Genomic DNA, 22,605 nt, shown 5'->3' with positions numbered 1-22,605 from the left:
GTGAAGAAGGTTTTTGATTCTCCACTGTCCGGGAGAGAGACTGCCCGGAAGACACTCCAGCTTTGGCAAACTCCCGCAGTGTGGCAGACTTTGTGGTGGATTTCCGCACGTTGGCAGCTGAGAGTGCCTGGAACCCGGAATCGCTGTGCGAGAACTTTTCCTCCCCCTTTACTCGTACCCCTTTCCATACCATCCTGCTGTGGGGGAACCAGTCAAAATATCTCTGGATACTCATCGACTCTGGAACTGATGACAGTTTTTTGGATATTACCCTGGTGTCTGAGCTGGGCATCCCCACTCATTCCCTTTCCATTCCCATGGATGTTAGAGAGTGCTGGACGGCCTCTCTATAGCCTGGGTCACCCAAATACACCTCCAATCAGCCTACGCGTGTCAGGGAACCACAGCGAGGCAATCCAACATCCTCAGGTTCCCATGGTACTGGAATATTCTTGGCTCCAGCGAAACAATCCAATCATAGACTGGACTGCTGGTGCCATCATGAGCTACAGCCAATTCTGCCACTGTCAGAAGTCAGCGCAGCCTGCCCCGGGTCATCTTCCTGTGGGCTCAGAAGTTTACCCGGAACTCTTCGCCATTCCCGCAGAGTACCAGGACCTCCGGGATGTTTTCAGTAAGGCCCGGGCCACTTCCTCCACACCGACCCTATGACTGCGGGATCTTCTTTGTGGAGAAGAAAAACAAAACCCTGCGCCCGTGCATCGACTACCGGGGCCTCAGTGACCGCTACCCGCTACCACTCATCGCCTCGGCCTTCGAGACGCTCCAGGGGGCCACCATTTTCTCCAAGTTGGGCCTGCGGAACGCCTACCACCTGGTGCGGATACGAGAAGGGGACGAGTGGAAGACTGCCTTTAACACGGCCAGCAGTCACTACGAATACCTGGTCATGCCAGTTGGCCTTACCAACCTTACCAATGCCCCAGCTGTGTTCCAGGCCCTGGCAACATATTGAACCGGTTCGTCTTCGTTCGGTTGTGAATTGGCCCCAGCCTACGTCCAGAGCGCAGCTGCAACGCTTCCTGGGATTTGCCTACTTTTATTGCCGATTTATTCGGGGTTAAAGCATCCTGGCTTCCCCCTTGTCTGCACTCACCTCTCCCAAGATTCCATTCACGTGGTCACCAGCTGCTGACCGGGCGTTCCGGGACCTCAAGCACCGCTTCACCACTGCTCCCATATTGATTCATCCTGACCCGTCCCATCAGTTCGTGGTGGAGGCCGATGCTTCGGATGTCGGAGTGGCTATCCTGTCCCAGCGTTCCACCCTGGACCTCAAGTTACATCCCTGCGCCTTCTTCTCCCATCGCCTCAATGCCACGGAGAGGAATTACGATGTGGGGAATTGTGAGCTTCTCGTGGTGAAGATGCCGTTGGAGGAGTGGAGACACTGCTTGGAGGGGACGGAACATCCGTTCATTGTGTGGACGGATCACAAGAGCCTGGAATATCTCCGCACCGTTACATCCCTGCGCCTTCTTCTCCCATCGCCTCAACGCCACGGAGAAGAATTACGATGTGGGGAATTATGAGCTTCTCGCGGTGAAGATGGCATTGGAGGAGTGGAGACACTGCTCGGAGGGGACGGAACATCTGTTCATTGTCTGGACGGATCACAAGAACCTGGAATATCTTCGCACCGCAAGCTAGGTGGGCCCTGCTTTTCACCCAGTTTAACTTCTCCCTCTCCTACCGACCGGGATCCAAGAATATCAAGTCGGATGCTCTGTCACGCCGCTATAGCCCTGCGGCTACACCCTCGGACCCCGAGACCATCCTTCCCACCTCGTGGCTGGCGACAGCACTCTGTTGGGGAATAGGGAAGCAGGTCCATGAGACTACGCAGCATTTCCAGCCGGGGGGGGGGGGGGGGGGGCTAGATAACCGGGTGTTTGTTCCTGACGCTGTCAGCTCCTCGGTCCTGGAGTGGGCCCACTCCTCCACGATCCAGGAAATCTTAAAGCTACAGCATACAATGACATTCTAGACGACTTTGTGCTTCTAAATGTGTGGCAACAATTTGGGAAAGGCCCTTTCCTGTTTCAGTGTGCACAAAGCGAGGTCCATACAGAAATGCTTTGTCGAGAACGGTGTGGAAGAACTTGACTGGGCTGCACAGAGCCCTGACCTCAGCCCCATTGAACACCTTTGGGATGAATTGGAACGCTGACTGAGAGCCAGGCCTAATTGCCCAATATCAGTGCCCGACCTCACTAATGGTCTTGTGGCTGAATGGAAACAAGTCCCTGCAGCAATGTTCCAACATCTATTGGAAAGCCTTCCCAGAAGAAAGCCTTCCCAGAAGAATAGCAGCAAATGGTGGACCAACTCCATATTAATGCCCATGATTTTCTAATGAGATGTTCGATGAGCAGGAAACAACATACTTTTGGTCATGTAGTGTATATTACCTGGAACCAGTCGATGGTGCAACAGTTGATGAGGGCGGGGAAGCGTCTTAGGCGGCTCCGGAAGGTGTCTCCAATAGGGCTCATGGCCAGCACCACGTGCAGCTGCGAGCGGCAGCGCTCCAGGAACATGTTGAAGAGCGATAGCGGGCTGCCATCCGTCTGCTTGTCGCGCTCCCGCTGACGATCAAGCACACGCATGCGCTCGCAGATCTCTGCTTTCTCGTCAGTCGCAAACAAGTTGGGTACCTGGCGTGAGGAAAGGGAAAAAGGAAGGGAATGAGGATTTTTTTCATGACACTGTAGCCATTTTTTTGTTGTTGATTATTATAAAACATTTTAAACCACCTAAATGTTTGCATTTATGTATTTCGTAAATTAAGATATGGGTGTGTATCTCGAATGTTCATGCAAACCATTAATTAATTCATGCAATATTAACATGATTTAAGAAAAGTTCAAGTTAGGCAAATTACATAAATCACATAATGCATACGCATATGTGTGTTTGTCTCTGTTGTTGTGTCTGTGACCCTGTATTTCTCTATAGGGGATAAAGAAAAGTGTCTGTCTGTCCATCCATCCATCACCTCTCCAGTGTTGAGCAGGTTGCTAACGTCCTCCAGGAAGGACTCCATCTTGATCTGCGTGTCAGTGAAGAGGAAGACACCGTGCGTGTCGCCCTGTGTGGACTTGCGCATGATCAGCTTGAGGTCGTCACGCCACTCCGTCATGCCATAGCTCTTTGCAATCTCCACCTGTTCAGAAAGTATATTGTGATTGTTATTGACAGTTTGTCATTTTATACAAAATAAAATTGTTAATAAAAAATTAAAATTCTCCACCTGGAAGAGCTCCGCCTCCGCCATGTGGGCGGCCAACCGGGTAACAGACTGTCTCCCACTCCCGCCCACCCCAACCAGCAAGGCATGGCCGCGCGGCTGCTTGAGCACGCGCGAGATGCGGCACACATGCTCGATGGCGAAGCGGAAGAGCACCAGGTTCATGGGCGCCTTGCTGACGTTGTTGTACTCATCCAGGTGCGACTCAACCACCTGCCGCAGCTGGTCCAGGTTGTTCACCTCGCGGTAGTTGCGGTCCTCGCCCTTGGGGTCGTGGAAGTCGCAGAACATGAGGCTGCGGAGGTCATCCTCCGTCACGCACCCGTCCTGGTCCTGGTCAAGGTGCTGGAAGAGCTGGTGGAAGTCCTCTTTGAGGTAGGACTGGGACACCTCCTGGAGGTAGCCCACCATCCAGGCCCGGTCTGAGTCATGCACTAGACGGTCGTAGTACACCCTCTGGACCTGTGAGAGTGAATGAAGTAGCAATTTGTCAGCATGAGAATTGAACACCTGGGGCCGGTTGCACCAGTTGGGCATAAAAAAGTTGGACTTAAATGCTAGGTCGGGCATAGCTACGTCTGACTTTGGGATCATAATTTACACCTGTTGCACCAACCAAAAATATGACTAGTCATAGGTAAGTTTGAAGAAAGCAATGTGGGCATAGCTATGTCACGAGATTTGATACGTCATAATGATGGTTGCTAGGCACCGCCCATTACAAGGCTGTTACCATCCTAGTGGCATTTCTAAACTTGGCGAGGCATGTCCCATCACTTCGCAAAGCCCGCCACTATGCATGCACGTTTTCTTAACCACAACTGGATGGATCAATCAATAATTACTGTGGAAATGAATATCACTAAATTACAAAAATATTGTAATAAAGTAGGCTAATGCCATTGAAGGCATTTACGATATTGTTGCTTACTGAAACTCCCAAAGTCATCCAACCATTTTAAATACTTTAATCAGTGTGTGGTGACTATAATTTCAGGACCGTTATGATCGGGACAGCGTTATTGCACTGCTTTGAGATAAACGTCAGCTTTTTGATTTCACAGAATCTCCATTTGGATATTTGGTTACAATTAGGCTGGGAAAAATGTTAGCCAAATTGAAGTGAGTGTTCATGATGCTAATCTTTAGTCTAGTTTGCTCATCTAACAGTATTATCAGAACATTTTGCTAACATATTATGTAGCCTACACTAGCCTAGTATAACAGGTGTATTATTTTGCTCTTCAGTCACGTAGTAGCCTAGGCTATATCCTGACTTAAAGCCCTTGACTTGTATCTGTATATTTGGTTAATTGAGCTCTGGCTGGGCAAATAAGTGGAGGTGGCAGCTCAAAGAGACAGGATTAGTTTGCTAATATCTGATCAGACATATTTAGCATGCTATAATGTAGCATATAAATCAAGTGTATTAGGTTGCTATTGACTAGACATAGGCAACTCAAAATGAGGTTGTGAAATATAGACTCACATCCTTAAAAGAAATATAGATTTCCATTATTTTCTGTGCATATCATGAAAAAGACAGTCCCAATTTAACACCCTACACCTGCTCCCTAGTAGGCATAGAATCTACGTCTATGCGTAGCTTATAGAAGGGCTTACACCCTGGTGGGAGCAACAGGTATAATTGTTTGGCCTGGCGTAGAGCACATTTTACGCTGGAAATAGAGTTACGACCCACTTAAGACCAACTGGTGCAACGGGCCCCTGAATATTATTACAATTTACACGTCATGATTTGTTAGAACCTTGAGAATATAGACTCATGGGCCAGTTTATTCAGGTACTGTTCGATTGAACGTCAGAATGGGCAAAACAAGTGACCTCAGCGTCTTTGAGCGTAGTATGATCGTCGGTGCCAGGCGAGCCAGATCCAGTATCTCAGAAATCGCCACCGTCCTGGGATTTTCACCCACGACAGTATCTAGCGTTCACCGAAGATGGTGCGACAAACAAAAAAACATCCAGTCAGCGGACAACTCTTCGATCCTGGTCACCGATGGATTACTGAAGCAGACGACCAAACCGGGTTCCACTCCCATCAGCTAAAAACAAGAAGTGGCTCCAGTGAGCACGCGATCACCAACACTGGACAATTGCGGAGTGGAAAAACATTGCCTGGAACACGACAGCGGTTCAGTTTACTTGAGAGACCTACACAGTTCCCAGACCTCAATCCAATAGAGCATACAGTATTTGGGATGAGATGGAACGGGCTATTCGCAGCAAGAATGTTCCCGCCGTCCAATCTGCAGCAACTGCATGATGCCACCGCATCAGCTTAGTCCAACATCCCTGTGGAAAGTTTCCGACACCTTGCAAAATGCCACAAATAATTCAGGCTGTTCTGGAGGCAAAGGGGGGTCCGACCGGGTACTAGATGGGTGTACCTAATTAACTGTCCGGTGAGTGTAGATTCATAAGGGCTTGACAATAACCTTTTTCGCGCCACTTGATCTTCGGACAAGTAGGATAGATTTTTGACTTCAATCCTAAAGCTCAAGTCACTTGTCCAAAAATACAAATAAATGTCTATCACCATGGGCCATAAAGGTGACCGAAAATTGTTTTGTGTTGTATGATGCAACGAACCATTTCACAAAATAAAATGCATTATTGTTATTACACACAAGCCTAAGAGCACCATGCGCAATGCCAAGCGTCGGTTGAAGTGGTGTAAAGCTCGCCGCTATTGGGCTCTGGAGCAGTGGAAACACATTCTCTGGAGTGATGAATTACGCTTCACCATCTGGCAGTCTGACGGACGAATCTGGATTTGGCGGATGCCAGGAGAATACTACCTGCCCCAATGCATAGTGCCAACTCGAAAGTTTGGTGGAGGAAGAATAATGGTCTGGGACCGTTATTTATTGTTTGGGCTAGGCCCTTAGATCCAGTGAAGGAAAATCTTAACGCTACAGCATACAATGACATTCTACACGATTCTGTGCTTCTAACTTTGTGGCAACAATTTGGGGAAGGCCATTTTCTGTTTCAGCATGACAATGCCCCCGTGCACAAAGCGAGGTCCATACAGAAATTATTTCTAGAGATCGGTGTGGAAGAACTTAACTGGCCTGCACAAAGCCCTGACCTCAACCCCATCAAACACCTTTGGGATAAATTGGAACGCTGACTGCGAGCCAGGCCTAATCGCCCAACATCAATGCCCGACCTCACTAATGGTCTTGTCCCTGAATGGAAGCAAGTCCCTACATCAATGTTCCAGCATCTAGTGGAAAGCCATCCCAGAATAGTGGAGGCTATAGCAGAAAAGGGGAGGACCAACTCCATCTTAATGCCCATCATTTTGGAATGAGATGTTTGAGGAGAAGGCGTCCACATACCTTTGGTTAGGTAGTGAACAACACTGCCCCTTTAAGACATGAAAAAGCTTTTCAAAGATAGCTGGAAATGTGCAAGTTGTGTACTTTTGTTGGAAGCAATCAGTCTTCCATCACGACCACATGTGATCGAAAGACCGTTTGTGCCTTTCAATGGTTTCTATGCGCTGTGCCTAACACAAGATGAACCCCTCCGTCTTGCAAAGTTAGATTTGTTTTGTTGCATTTATGTTAATAAAATTACAATTAATTTGGCACTCAACTTAAATCATTTTTCCCAATATTTGTACTTCCCATATGGATAGATAGCACCACGGTAATGCAAGTGCAGAGTTTGGGAGATGAAAGTCCGCAACACATGCAACGCATCCGGAGGACACTGATCCAATTCTGATAGGATAAAATATTTGATATTGTGATTCGTGTGACTTTTTTTTACTTTACATCTATGTTCTGCTTGTCTGAATTATTTATGTTTTACCTGTCCCGGGCAAGCATGAATACTGAGCCCTGTATACATACCTCATGCACCCAGAGGCGCTTGATGGCGCTGGGGTTCTCAGCTGTTTCAGGTCGGGACAGACAGATGCCCTGGATGACGCGGGAGAAGTCTCGCAGGTTAAAAAGGTAGTGGGACTTGGCCGGGGTTGGCAGCAGGTTCTTGGTGGCCTCCTGGTACACAGACATTGTGCCATTGATGATCTGAGCGGTCAGTGTTGCAAATGGCTTGGGGAAAGCAAACCTGGTGAGGAAGGAGTCATAAATTATATTATATACACGCAATAACAATTGTGCAAACGTTCCACATGCGCACACACACATGCACACACACACACACACACACACACACACACACACACACACACACACACACACACACACACACACACACACACACACACACGCACACACGCACATTTACACACACACTATAGCCTCAGCCGTGATAAATATCGGTGATAATATCAAGAGCAGTGTGCGGTTTCCTTTTTCCTTCATCTTGTTCAATTGTTGCCATGCACCTGCAAATAAGATTGCTCAGATGTGCGAGTGCCTTTTGAATTTTATGATATTCTTCAAACACACAGACCCCAAAGCAAATCAAGGGGAGAGAAATATATTTATTTAAAGAGAACAAATCATAGTTGTTATGCTGGAAAGTGGATGGTTGATGTTCATTGTTCTCTGTTCTCATTGTTTTTCCACTGAACAAAGAGACAGGATGTAGTTTAAACCAAAACCTAGCCTGTGGTTGACCCATTAGAATTCATTGCAGAAAAATTGGGCTAATGGTGAAAATACAAATTATCCCATGTCAGCTTCAATGTATAGATCATTTGGACCAATGACAACTTGACACACATAGCTACAGTTGAAGTCGGAAGTTTAAATAAACTTAGGTTGGAGTCATTAAAACTCGTTTTTCAACCACTCCACAAATTTCTTGTTAACAAACTATAGTTTTGGCAAGTCGGTAAGGACATATACTTTGCGCATGACACAAGTAATTTTTCCAACAATTGTTTACAGACAAATTATTTCACTTATAATTCACTGTATCACAACTCCAGTGGGTCAGAAGTTTACATACACTAAGTTGACTGTGCCTTTAAACAGCTTGGAAAATTCCAGAAAATGATGTCATGGCTTTAGACGCTTCTGATAGGCATTTAAGACAATTGGAGGTGTACCTGTGGATGTATTTAAAGGCCTACCTTCAAACTCAGTGCCTCTTTGCTTGACATCATGGGAAAATCAAAATAAATCAGCCAAAACCTCAGAATTAAAAAATGTAGACCGCCACAAGTCTGGTTCATCCTTGGGAGCAATTTCCAAATGCCTGAAGGTACCACGTTCATCTGTACAAACAATAGTACGCAAGTATAAACACCATAGGACCACGCAGCCGTCATACTGCTCAGCAAGGAGACGCGTTCTGTCTCCTAGAGATGAACGTACTTTGTTGCGAAAAGTGCAAATCAATCCCAGAACAACAGCAAAGGACCTTGTGAAGATGCTGGAGGAAACAGGTACAAAATAATCACAAAGCCCTGACCTCAATCCTATAGAAAATGTGTGGGCAAAACTGAAAAAGCGTGTGCGAGCAAGGAGGCCTACAAACCTGACCCAGTTACACCAACTCTGTCAGGAGGAATGGGCCAAAATTCACCCAACTTATTGTGGGAAGCTTGTGGAAGGCTACCTGAAACGTTTGACCCAAGTTAACACAATTTAAAGGCAATGTTACCAAATACTAATTGAGGGTATGTAAACTTTTGACCCACTGAGAATGTGATGAAATAAATAAAAGCTGAAATAAATCATTCTCTCTAATATTATTCTGACATTTCAGAATAAGAGGGAATTTTTACTAGGGAATTTTTACGAGGATTAAATGTCAGGAATTATGAAAAACTGAGTTTAAATGTATTTGGCTAAGGTGTATGTAAACTTCCGACTTCAGCAGGCTGTTAGCCAGCCTGCCAGCGTAGTGGAGTCTGCCACTAGCACAGTCAGTGTAGTCAGCTCAGCTGAGATCGTGTCTGTGCCTCGACCTAGGTTGGGAAAACTAAACATGGCGGTGTTCGCCTTAGCAATCTCACTAGAATAAAGACCTCCTCCATTCCTGCCATTATTGAAAGAGATCGTGATACCTCACATCTCAAAATAGGGCTACTTAATGTTAGATCCCTCACTTCAAAGGCAGTTATAGTCAATGTCATCATAATCTTGATGTGATTGGCCTGACTGAAACATGGCTTAAGCCTGATGAATTTCCTGTGTTAAATGAGGCCTCACCTCCTGGTTACACTAGTGACCATATCCCCCGCGCATCCCGTAAAGGTGGAGGTGTTGCTAACATTTATGATAGGAAATTTCAATTTACAAAAGAAATACGTTTTTTTGTCTTTTGAGCTTTTAGTCATAAAATCTATGCAGCCTTCTCAATCACTCTTTATAGCTACTGTTTACAGGCCTCCTGGGCCACATACAGTGTTCCTCACTGAGTTCCCTGAATTCCTATCGGACCTTGTAGTCATGGCAGATAATATTCACATTTTTGGTGACTTTAATTTTCACATGGAAAAGTCCACAGACCCACTCCAAAAGGCTTTCGGAGCCATCATCGACTCAGTGGGTTTTGTCCAACATGTCTCTGGACCTACTCACTACCACAGTCATACTCTGGACCTAGTTTTGTCCTGTGGAATAAGGGTTGTGGATCTTAATGTTTTTCCTCATAATCCTGGACTATCGGACCACCATTTTATTACGATTGCAATCGCAACAAATAATCTGCTCAGACCCCAACCAAGGATCATCAAAAGTTATGCTATAAATTCTCGGATAACCCAAAGATTTCTAGATGCCCTTCCAGAATACCTCCGCCTACCCAAGGACGTCAGAGGACAAAAATCAGTTAACCACCTAACTGAGGAACTCAATTTAACCTTGCACAATACCCTAGATGCAGTCGCACCACTAAAAACAATAAACATTTGTCATAAGAAACTAACTCCCTGGTATACAGAAAATACCCGAGCTCTGAAGCAAGCTTCCAGAAAATTGGAACGGAAATGGTGCCACACCAAACTGGAAGTCTTCCGACTAGCTTGGAAAGACAGTACCGTGCAGTATCGAAGAGCCCTCACTGCTGCTCGATCATCCTATTTTTCCAACTTCATTGAGGAAAATAAGAACAATCCAACATTTATTTTTGATACTGTCGCAGAGCTAACTAAAAAGCAGCATTCCCAAAGAGAGGATGGCTTTCACTTCAGCAGTAATAAATTAATGAACTTCTTTGAGGAAAAGGTCATGATCATTAGAAAGAAAACGGACTCCTCTTTAAACCTGCATATTCCTCCAAAGCTCAGTTGTCCTGAGTCTACACAACTCTGCCAGGACCTAGGATCAAGGGAGCCACTCAAGTGTTTAAGTACTAAATATCTTGACACAATGATGAAAATAATCATGGCCTCTAAACCTTCAAGCTGCATACTGGACCCTATTCCAACTAAACTACTGAAAGAGCTGCTTCCTGTGCATGGCACTCCTATGTTGAACATAATAAACGTCTCTCTATCCACCGGATATGTACCAAACTCACTAAAAGTGGCAGTAATAAAGCCTCTCTTGAAAAAGCCAAAATTTGACCAGGAAAATATAAAAAACTATTGGCCTATATCGAATCTCCCATTCCTCTCAAAACAAATTGAAAAAGCTGTTGCGCAGCAATTTACTGCCTTCCTAAAGACAAACAATGTATACGAAATACTTCAGTCTGGTTTTAGACCCCATCATAGCACTGAGTCTGCACTTGTGAAGGTGGTAAATGACCTTTTAATGGCGTCAGACCGAGGCTCTGCATCTGTCCTCGTGCTCCTAGGCCTTAGTGCTGCTTTTGATACCATCGATCACCACATTCTTTTGGAGAGATTGGAAGCCCAAATTGGTCTAGACGTACAAGTTCTGGCCTGGTTTAGATCATATCTGTCGGAAAGATATCAGTTTGTCTCTGTGGATGGTTTGTCCTCAGACAAATCAACTGTAAATTTCGGTGTTCTTCAAGGTTCCGTTTTAGGACCACTATTGTTTTCACTATATATTTTACCTTTTGGTGATGTCATTCGGAAACATAATGTTAACTTTCACTGCTATGCGGACGACACACATCTGTACATTTCGATGAAACATGGCGAAGCCCCAAAATGGCCCTTGCTGGAAGCCTGTGTTTCAGACATAAGGAAGTGGATGGATGCAAATGTTCTACTTTAAAACTCAGACAAAACAGAGACGCTTGTCCTAGGTCCCAAGAAACAAAGATATTTTTTGTTGAATCTGACAATTAATCTTGATGGTTGTACAGTCGTCTCAAATAAAATTGTGAAGGACCTCTGCATTACTCTGGACCCTGATCTCTCTTTTGACAAACATATCAAGACTGTTTCAAGGACAGCTTTTTTCCATCTACGTAACATTGCAAAAATCAGAAACTTTCTGTCCAAAAATTATGCAGAAAAACTAATCCATGCTTTTGTCACTTCTAGGTTAGACTACTGCAATGCTCTACTTTCCGGCTACTCAGATAAAGCACTAAATAAACTTCAGTTAGTGCAAAACACGGCTGCTAGAATCTTGACTAGAACCCCAAAATTTGATCATATTACTCCAGTGCTAGCCTCCCTACACTGGCTTCCAATAAAGGCAAGGGCTGATTTCAAGGTTTTACTGCTAACCTACAAAGCATTACATGGGCTTGCTCCTACCTATCTTTCCGATTTGGTCCCGCCGTACATACCTACACATACGTTACGGTCACAAGACACAGGCCTCCTAACTGTCCCTAGAATGTCTAAGCAAACAGCTGGTGGCAGGGCTTTCTCCTATAGCGCTCCATATTTATGGAATGGTCTACCTACCCATGTGAGAGACACAGACTAGGTCTCAACCTTTAAGTCTTTATTGAAGACTCATCTCTTCAGTAGGTCCTATGATTGAGTGTAGTCTGGCCCAGGAGTGTGAAGGTGAACGGAAAGGCACTGGAGCAACGAACCGCCCTTGCTGTCTCTGCTTGGCCGGTTCCCCTCTCTCCACTGGGATTCTCTGCCTCACCCCCTGTAATAGGGTTAGAGTCACTGGCTTACTGGCGCTTTTCCATGCCGTCCCTAGGAGGGGAGCGTCACTTGAGTGGGTTGAGTCACTGACGTGATCTTCCTTTCTGGGTTGGCATCCCCCTTGGGTTTTGCCGTGGCGGAAATATTTGTGGGCTATACTGGAACTTGTCTCAGGATGGTAAGTTGGTGGTTGAAGATATCCCTCTAGTGGTGTGGGGGCTGTGCTTTGGCAAAGTGGGTGGGGTTATATCCTGCCTGTTTGGCCCTGTCCGGGGGTATCGTCGCATGGGGCCACAGTGTCTCCCGACCCCTCCTGTCTCAGCCTCCAGTATTTATGCATCAGTAGTTCATGTGTCGGGGGAATAGGGTCAGTCTGTTATATCTGGAGTATTTCTCCTGTCTTATCCGGTGTCCTGTGTGAATTTAAGTATGCTCTCACTAATTCTCTCTTTCTTTCTTTTTCTCTCTCGGAGGACCTGAGCCCTAGGACCATGCCTCAGGACTACCTGGCCTGATGACTCCTTGCTGTCCCCAGTCCACCTGGCCCTGCTGCTACTCCAGTTTCAACTATTCTGCCTGCGGCTATGGACCACTGACCTGTTCGCCGGACGTGCTACCTGTCCCAGACCTGCTGTTTTCAACTCTCTAGAGACAGCAGGAGTGGTAGAGATACTCTGAACGATCGGCTATGAAAAGCCAACTGACATTTACTCCTGAGGTGCTGACCTGTTGCACCCTCGACAACCACTGTGATCATTATTATTTGACCCTGCTGGTCATCTATGAACATTTGAACATCTTGGCCATGTTCTGTTATAATCTCCACCCGGCACAGCCAGAAGAGGACTGGCCACCCCTCATAGCCTGGTTCCTCTCTAGGTTTCTTTCTATGTTCTGGCTTTTCTAGGGAGTTTTTCCTGCATTGCTTGCTGTTTGGGGTTTTAGGCTGGGTTTCTGTACAGCACTTTGAGATATCAGCTGATGTAAGAAGGGCTTTATAAATACATTTGATTTGATTTTTAACTGTATGATTCCCGGCCTGGAACCCCTTCACAGATTATAAACAGTTGTTGAACTGAAAAACAACCCATGTCCCTGACCCATTAATCTTCAGTTCCCCATTAAAGAAAAACAACTAGTTCCATTGATCTTTAGTTCTCTGCATTGTATATTTATCTTTTAATATTCTTACAGCTGTCTGTCAATACTATCAACAGAACACACCCCCCTTTGGCAAAACCTGGAAATAAAAGTGCCATATAGTAATTTGAGAAGATGTAGCCAGGCTTTGAACCTCATTACCTTCAATCATGCAGGTTTGTTTTTACAATTTACATGACAATTTACTTGTGAAAACATGCGTGTTGAAAGATGGGAGTAATTTTAATATGTGAATACAAGAATATAGGAGTGTACTTGACAAAGTACAGAACATTGCAAAATGCATACCACGTCGAAATTCTCTTTCTTGTGCCATTTGAGGTGGAACGACCCGAAAAGGGTTTATTTGTCTAGGAGGTTAGGTCTAGGCCTAAATATGTACTGTATATCTAGGCTGAACTATATATCTATGTTGCTGAAGAGAGGGCTAACTTCTCAGCAACACTATATTGTTACCTTATAGTGAGGTGCCAGTCCATGATTCTGGAGAAAATTGTGTACATGGTCTTCTCGTCAAAGTCGTTGATGGTGACCGTGTTTAAGTGGCGTAGGTAGCGGGCTGTGATAGGGTTTCTCCCACCACCTGAGGGCAGAAATCCAATGCTTTGAAAATGGCTTTCGGTAGAAGGTGCCCTTAGGCTCAGATCTAAGACCAGCTCACCCTCCCCAAATCCTCAAATCAGTTTCCATAGGGGCACAGAGTTAGAAAGCGCACGTGGGACAAATGACTGTGATAGCATGTAAACCTTTTAAACGCTTCTTTCAATGCCCCCCTAAGAAAGAGCAATAATAATATATTGAATAAAAATGGGTCTTTAAATAAACAGCAACTGCTGAATAGTGTTGTGAAAAAAAGTGTGAGCAAATAAACTCAGTAAAGGGGCAGCTGAGCTGTACGTGCTAGACTCACCGGGCGGCCCCATGGCGCACATGATCTGGATGTCCACCAGCTTGATCATGGAGCAGTCCTTCATGTCGTACCAGTTCCAGTGGTCCAGCCACTGACGCAGCAGCTCCACGGGGGGCTGGGCCCCGTACGTCTCCCTGGCCGGCATGTTCACATCGTCCACAAACACCACCTGGACAAATAAAGAACTTATATTACAATGTCTCTCACTCTGCTGCAATACTACTCTTCAATGTCAGCACAACACTACATCAAGGACTTATCAACGTCATTATTATCATTCAAGAATTAAACACATACACGCATGACAATGTCAGTCACTCATGCACGCACGCATCCATGTGCACACACACACACACACAGCCTGGCGAACCTACCGTTCTCTTGCCCATGGGCGGGCCGTACACCCCTTTGCGGCGCTTATCCAGCTTTGACATGATGATGTTCTGTGTCTGGGCGGCTGTGGTCTGTGCTGAGAAGTTAATCATCAGGGGGCTATATAGATCCTTATTCAGACGGTTCAGCAGAAAGTCCTGCAGAGAGTTTGTGGGAAGTTAGGGTTGTTTCACACTACTGAGCTGTTGGTTAAACATTCATCATAGTAGCTAGAACCAGTCCTGGAGAGGACTGTTGAAAAGTTGAAGAGAAAATATATGAGCCAGCGCAGATCGGTTCGTGTTGGCACTGTAGTGTAAAAAGTGTTTTTCCTTTGTGACTATAACAGCTGGTTCAGATGGTTCTTTGAGATTCATGGTCCTTTGCACCAATTCCTTTTGAGTGGGGAGTTGAGGGGATGGTCTAAACTACAGTCATTAAATTTGAGTTTGAGGTAATGTAATCAAATAGCCTAGTCATGCATTGTGAGTTGACTAATTACTATTATTTTGATTGTATGACCACAGAAGATTTAGGATATTATGAATCTTAACTGGAAAATAAGAACGCTTATTACGCAACACTCTTGTGTTTTGCTCGTCTCAAGCTGGTATTTTGAGTACCTCTTGTAGTGTTCTAGGAATTGGATTTTAAAAAATGATGCTTTTACAATGAGAGCTTTTTCTTGCACCTACTACAGTAAGCACTTTCTCAGTATCCTCCAGTGATGATCCATGGCCCGGAGCCTGTAGGGACGATCCCAGGCACGGAGCCTGCAGCGACGGTCCCCAGTCCGGAGCCTCCAGCAACGGTCCCCAGTCCGGAGTCTCGAGCAACGGTCCGCAGTCCGGAGCCTCCAGCGGCGGTCCGCAGTCCAGAGCCTCCAGCGGGGGTTCCCAATCCAGAGCATCCGGCGATGATCCATGGTCCGGTTCCTCGGGCAATGATCCACGGTCCGGAGTCTCCGGCGACGATCCACGGTCTGGTTCCACGGAAGCGGAGGGATCAGCGTGCGGAGCGGGGGCTACGTCCCGAACCGGAGCCGCCACCGAGGATAGATCCCCACCCGGACCCTCCCCTATAGAGTCAGGTTTTGCGGCCGGAGTCCACACCTTTGGGGGGGTACTGTCACTCCCTGACCTTAGAGAGCCTTTTTTCCCTCTATTTGGTTATGTCAGGGTGTGATTTGGGTGGGCATTCTATGTTTCTTTTTCTTTGCTTTTGGCCGAGTGTGGTTCCCAATCAGAGGCAGCTGTCTATCGTTGTCTCTGATTGGGAATCATACTTAGGCAGCTTTTTTCCCACCTAATGTTGTGGGTAATTATTTATTTTTTCGTGTGTGTTTGTGTGCGCCACGGTTGCGTCATGTTTGTTTCTGTTTACCTGTTCTTTTTGTGAAGGTTTCACTATGATTAAAAGTGATGTGGAATTACATGCACGCTGCTCATTGGCTCATCTATGACAGGGAGTTCGAAGACAGTGAACGTGACACCATGTCCTTGTGTGGAATTGTTTGTTTGTAAGTGCTTGTGCACTATGTTACTGGTGCGCGTTGGGTTTTGTACCCTTGTTTTTATTTTATTTTATTGCTGTTGGTTTTGAAATTAAACTGCCCCGGCTATTACCCACTTCTGCTCTCCTGCATCTGACTTCACAGCCACCAGTTCCGCAACAGAATTCCACACCACCCATATGGAGTCAGCAGGAGCAGGTGCCCCTGGTATAGGGGTCGAGGAGTGCGTCCTGGAGCAAGAGGCGATGATCCACCATCTCGGCGCCGCCATGGACCACGTTGTCCAAACCATGGACCGCTGGGAGAGACAGGGAGTTCCTCCAGCTCCTCCCCCAGCACAACAGGGGCCTCCCCTGCACCCGGTTCCAGTGGGATTCGCCTCACCCTCCCCGGGGAGTACGATGGGACGGCTGCCCGAGTCTTCGACCGCCCGAGGGCAGAGCGGTGGGTGAACGTCTTTTCCACCTACGGCAGGGGATGAGGAGCACACAGGAGATCGCTTTGGACTTTCGGACCCTGGCCTCCGGAGCAGGATGGAAGGACAGGGCCCTGATCGACCACTATTGCTGCAGTTTGCGCGTGGACGTCCGTCGAGAGTTGGCCTGCAGGGACACCACCCTCACCTTCATCCAGCTGGTGGACCTGTCCATTTGGCTGGAGAACCTGCTGGCTACCCGCGGACGTCCAGATCGGGGTCTGTTGGTTCCATCCCCAAGCACCACCGCTCCGAAGCCCATGGAGTTGGGAGGTGCTGCGCTCAGGGAGACCGGAGGAGGTTCCGTCTCGTGCACCATCTGTGGCCGCAGAGGTCACACTGCCGGTCGGTGCCGGGTTGGTTCCTCTGGGGGTCGAGGCAGCAGGCAGGGCACTCTGGCGTAACCCCAGGTGAGAAGGCACCATTCTCACCCAGAGCCCTCTGTTGCACACATGTTTTTGTTCGTTACTTTTCCTGAGTTTCCCCGCATTCCCAGCATAAGGCGCTCGTCGATTCAGGCGCGGCTGGGAATTTTATTGACAGATCATTTGCCCATAGTTTAGGGATCACCATCGTTGCTGTGGCTATGCCCTTCCCAGTTCACGCCTTAGATAGTCGACCATTAGGGTCAGGGTTGAGGGGAGGCCACCGCTGCTCTAGGCATGTTGACGCAGGGGGGGTCACACAGAGAAAATCAGTTTCATTCTCATTGACTCTCCTGCGTTTCCCGTGGTGCTAGGCCTACCCTGGTTAGCTTGTCATGACCCCACTGTTTCACGGCAACGGACGGCTCTCACGGGGTGGTCGCGAGAGTGCTCGGGGAGGTGTTTAGGGGTTTCCGTAGGTGCTACTACGGTGGAAAGTCCAGACCAGGTCTCCACCATGCGCATTCCCCCCGAATATGCCGATTTGGCTCTCGCCTTCTCCAAAAAGAAGGCGACTCAATTACCACCCCATTGACGGGGGGATTGTGCGATAAATCTCCTCGTAGATGCTGCACTTCCCAGGAGTCACGTGTATCCTCTGTCACAGGCGGAGACGGTGGCTATGGAAACATATGTATCCGAAACCCTGCGTCAGGGGTACATTCGGTCATCCACTTCCCCCGCCTCCTCGAGTTTCTTTTTTTGTGAAGAAGAAGGAGGGAGGTCTGCGCCCGTGTATTGACTATCGAGGCCTTAATCAGATAACTGTGAGGTACAGTTACCCGCTACCTCTTATCGCCACGGCAATTGAGTCAATAAACGGGTCGCGCTTCTTCACCAAACTTGATCTCAGGAGTGCTTACAACCTGGTGCGTATCCGGGAGGGAGACGAGTGGAAGACGGCGTTCAGTACGACCTCAGGGCATTATGAGTACCTTGTCATGCTGTACGGGTTGATGAATGCTCCATCAGTCTTCCAAGCCTTTGTAGACAAGCTTTTCAAGGACCTGAACGGGCAGGGTGTAGTGGTGTATATTGATGACATTCTGATATACTCCACTACACGCGCCGAGCATGTGTCCCTGGTGTGCAAGGTGCTTGGTCGACTATTGGAGCATGACCTGTATGCCAAAGCTGAGAAATGTCTGTTCTTCCATCAGTCCGTCTCCTTCCTAGGGTACCGCATTTCCACCTCAGGGGTGGAGATGGAGAGTGACCGCATCTCAGCTGTGCGTAATTGGCCGACTCCCACCACGGTAAAGAAGGTGCAGCGGTTTCTAGGGTTTGCCAATTACTACCGGAGGTTTATCCGGGGTTTTGGTCAGGTAGCGGCTCCCATTACCTCACTGCTGAAGGGGGGACCGGTACGTTTGCAGTGGTCAGCTGAGGCGGACAGGGCCTTTGGTCACCTGAGGGCTATGTTTACCTCAGCTCCCGTGCTGGCCCAACCTGGATCCCTCTTTGGCATTCATAGTGGAGGTGGACGCGTCCGAGGCTGGGATAGGAGCCGTGCTCTCTCAGCACTCGGGTACGCCACCGAAGCTCCGCCCCTGTGCCTTCATCTCGAGGAAGCTCAGCCTTGCGGAGCGAAACTATGATGTGGGGGATCGGGAGCTGTTGGCTGTCGTCAAGGCTTTGAAGGCGTGGAGACATTGGCTTGAGGGGGCTAAACACCCTTTCTCATCTGGACTGACCACCGCAATCTGGAGTACATCCGGGCGGCGAGGAGACAGAACCCTCGTCAGGCAAGGTGGGCCATGTTTTTCAACCGTTTTGTTTTCACCCTTTCTTACAGATCAGGTTCCCAGAACGTGAAGGCAGACGCACTGTCCCGGCTGTATGACACAGAGGAGCGGCCCATGGATCCCACCCCCATACTCCCGGCCTCCTGCCTGGTGGCGCCGGTAGTGTGGGAGCTCGACGAGGACATTGAGCAGGTGTTGCGTGCAGAGCCCGCTCCCCTCCAGTGTCCCGCTGGGTGTCTGTACGTTCTGTCTGCAGTCCGTGACCGGCTGACGTCACCCTCCTCTGGTCATCCAGGCACCGGTCGGACGGTGCGCTGTCTGAGTGGGAAGTACTGGTGGCCCACTTTGGCTAAGGATATGAGGGTTTATGTTTCCTCCTGCTCGGTGTGCGCCAGGTGTAAGACTCCTAGGCACCTGCCCAGAGGTAAGCTATACCCCATACCCATTCCACCGCGGCCATAGTCACTCCTGATCGATCTCCCCCCATCACAGGGAAATACCACGATCCTGGTCGTTATGGATCGTTTCTCTAAGTCCTGCCGTCTCCTCCCGCTGCCCGGTCTCCCTACGGCCCTACAGACTGTGGAGGCCTTGTTTACACACGTCTTCCGGCACTACGGGGTGCCTGAGGACAAAGTGTCTGATCGGGATCCCCAGTTCACTTCGAGGGTCTGGAGGGCGTTCATGGAACGTCTGGGGGTCTCGATCAGCCTTACCTTGGGTTTTCACCCCGAGAGTAATGGGCAGGTGGAGAGAGAAAACCAGGATGTGGGTAGGTTTCTGAGGTCTTATTGCCAGGACCGGCCGGGGGAGTGGGCAGGGTTCGTGCCCTGGGCAGAGATGGCCCAGAACTCGCTCCGCCACTAACCTCTCCCCCTCCAGTGCGTACTGGGGTATCAGCCGGTTCTGGCTCCTTGGCATCAGAGTCAGACCGAGGCTCCTGCGGTGGACGACTGGTTCCGGCGAGCGGAGGAAACCTGGGACGCCGCCCATGTTCACCTTCAGCGTGCCGTGCTGCGCCAGAAAGCCGGCGCAGACCGTCACCGCAGTGAGGACCGGGTCTGGGTCTGGCTCTCGACCCGAAACCTGCCCCTCCGCCTGCCCTGCCAGAAGCTGGGTCCGCGGTTTGCGGGGCCATTTAAAGTCCTGAGGAGACTGAACGAGGTGAGTTACAGGTTACAACTTCCCCCCGATTACCGTATTAACCCCTCGTTCCTTGTGTTTCTCCTCAGGCCGGTGGTGGCTGGACCGCTCCAGGAGTCTGAGGTGCGGGAGGTTCCTCCGCCCCCTCTGGACATCCAGGGGCCCCGGCGTACACCGTTCGATCCATACTGGATTCGAGACGTCGGGCGAGGGGCCTTCAGTACCTCGTGGACTGGGAGGGGTACGGTCCGGAGGAAAGATGCTGGGTTCCGGTGGAGGACGTGTTGGACCCTTCAATGCTGCGGGAGTTCCACCGTCTCCGCCCGGATTGCCCTGCACCTCGACCTCGGTCGTCCCTGAGGCCGGTGTCGGCGCGCGGTCAAGGGGGGGTACTGTCACGACTTCCACCGAAGTTGTTTCCTCTCCTTGTTGAGCGGTGTTCGGCGGTCGGCGTCACCGGTCTTCTAGCCATCGTCGATCCACTTTTCACTTTCCATTTGTTTTGTCTTGTTTTCCTACACACCTGGTTTCCATTTCCCTCATTAAGTGTTGTGCATTTAACCCTCTGTTCCCCCCCATGTCCTTGTGTGGAATTGTTTGTTTGTAAGTGCTTGTGCACTGTTACTGGTGCGCGTCGGGTTTTGTACCCATGTAGTTTTTTTAAATGTTTATTGCCGTTGGTTTTGAAATTAAACTGCTCCGGCTATTACCTATTTCTGCTCTCCTGCGTCTGACTTCACTGCCACCAGTTCCGCAACCCTTACAGTAACTTGTATTGTAAATAAGAATATAATATGTCTCTTAACACTTCTAAATTAATGTGGATGCTTCCAAGATTATGAATAATCCTGAATGAATAGTGAATAATGTTGAGTGAGAAAGTTACAGACACACATATATCATACCCCCAAGACATGCTAAACTCTCACCATTACAATAACAGGGGATGTTAGCATTTTTGGAGGGGTATGATATTTGTGCGACTAACTTTCTCACTCATCATTATTCATGATTCATTCATAAACATTACTGAAACGTCATATTTGATGCTTAAAGAGCGACTGCCTTTAAACTTCTTATGGCTGCATCCCGCTACCGGGATCGATATGACAGCAGCCAGATAAAGTGCAGGGCGCCAAATTCAAACAGAAGAAATCTCATAATTAAAATTCCTCAAACATACATGTGTCTTATATCATTTTAAAAGGTATTCTTGTTGTTAATCCCACCAAAGTGTCCGATTTCAAATATGCTTTTCAGCGAAAGCACTACAAACGATTATGTTAGGTCACCATCAAACCACAATAAGCACAGCCATTTTTCCAGCGAAAGATAGCAGTCAGAAAAAGCAGAAATAGAGATAGAATGAATCACTAACCGTTGGTTATCTTCATCAGATGACACTCATAGGACTTCATGTTACACAATACATGCATGTTTTGTTTGATAAAGTTCATATTTATAACAAAAAATCTGAGTTTACATTGGCGCGTTACATTCACTAGTTCCAAAAACATCAAGTGATTTTGCATAGCCACATCGTTTCAACAGAAATAATCATCATAAATGTAGATGATAATACAAGTTATACACATGGAATTATAGATATATCTCTCCTTAATGCAACCGCTGTGTCAGATTTCAAAAACACTTTACGGAAAAATAAACCATGCAATAATCTGAGACGGAGCTCAGAACAATAGCCAAATTAGCCGCCATGTTGGACTCAACAGAAACCAGAAAATTCATGATAAATGTTTCCTTACCTTTGATGAACTTCATCAGAATGCAGTCCTAGGAATCCCAGGTCCACAATAAATGCTTGATTTGTTCGATAATGTCCGTTATTTATGTCCAATTAGCTACTTTGGTTAGCGCCTTTGGTAAACAATTCCAAAGTCACAAAGCGCCTCCACTATAACGTGACGAAATGTCCAAAAGTTCCGTAACAGTCAGTAGAAACATGTCAAACGATGTACTGAATCAATCTTTAGAATGTTGTTAACATACATCTTGAATAACGTTCCAACCGGAGAATTAGATTGACTTCAGAAGAGCAGTGGAACGGACGTCCTCCTCATGTGAAGGTGCATGGTGAATGCGTGATCAGCTCGTGGTAGTGATTACTCATTCCTGTCTCCTTCGGCCCCCCTTCACATTAGAGTCATCAGACAAAGTTCTGTTGACTGTTGACATCTAGTGGAAGCCGTAGGAAGTGAAAACTCATCCATATCTCACTGTATTTTCATTGAGAGCTTGGTTGAAAATCTGCCACCTCAGAAACAATTCAAACAGGAAGTGGAACTTCTCAAGTTTTTGCCTGCCATATGAGTTCTGTTATACTCACAGACATAATTCAAACAGTTTTAGAAACTTCAGAGTGTTTTCTATCCAATATGAATAATGATATGCATATATTAGCAACTGGGACTGGGGAGCAGGCCGTTTAATATGGGCACCTCTGTGCACCTTTCATCCAAGCTACTCAATACTGCCCCTGCAGCCATAAGAAGTTAAAAAGCAACGCATCCCTTTGAAAACGGCCTATGCTGCATCGATATTAGTCAGAAACAGTTATGCTAGTGTCAAAATAGACTACAAAGTGTA

General features: G+C 47.5%; 1 protein-coding gene across 1 annotated transcript in view; it reads right to left on the bottom strand.

Annotated features, from left to right (window-relative positions):
* Positions 1–22,605, bottom strand: part of dnah7 (dynein, axonemal, heavy chain 7) — a 210,130-nt gene that overhangs the window by 82,524 nt on the left and 105,001 nt on the right. The window contains exons 37-43 of the mRNA XM_039006214.1: positions 14,700–14,855; positions 14,326–14,494; positions 13,872–13,998; positions 7,159–7,378; positions 3,275–3,733; positions 3,020–3,187; positions 2,433–2,678 (exon numbers count right to left, since the gene is read on the bottom strand). Of these exons, the coding sequence (XP_038862142.1) occupies positions 2,433–2,678; positions 3,020–3,187; positions 3,275–3,733; positions 7,159–7,378; positions 13,872–13,998; positions 14,326–14,494; positions 14,700–14,855 (1,545 nt within the window). The remainder of the gene's footprint in view (positions 1–2,432; positions 2,679–3,019; positions 3,188–3,274; positions 3,734–7,158; positions 7,379–13,871; positions 13,999–14,325; positions 14,495–14,699; positions 14,856–22,605) is intronic.

The sequence above is a fragment of the Salvelinus namaycush genome, chromosome 13 (assembly GCF_016432855.1).
Source record: "Salvelinus namaycush isolate Seneca chromosome 13, SaNama_1.0, whole genome shotgun sequence".
NCBI classification, from domain to species: domain Eukaryota; kingdom Metazoa; phylum Chordata; class Actinopteri; order Salmoniformes; family Salmonidae; genus Salvelinus; species Salvelinus namaycush.
The sequence above is the reverse complement of the archived record's forward strand: the minus strand, read 5'-3'. Positions and strand labels throughout refer to the sequence as shown.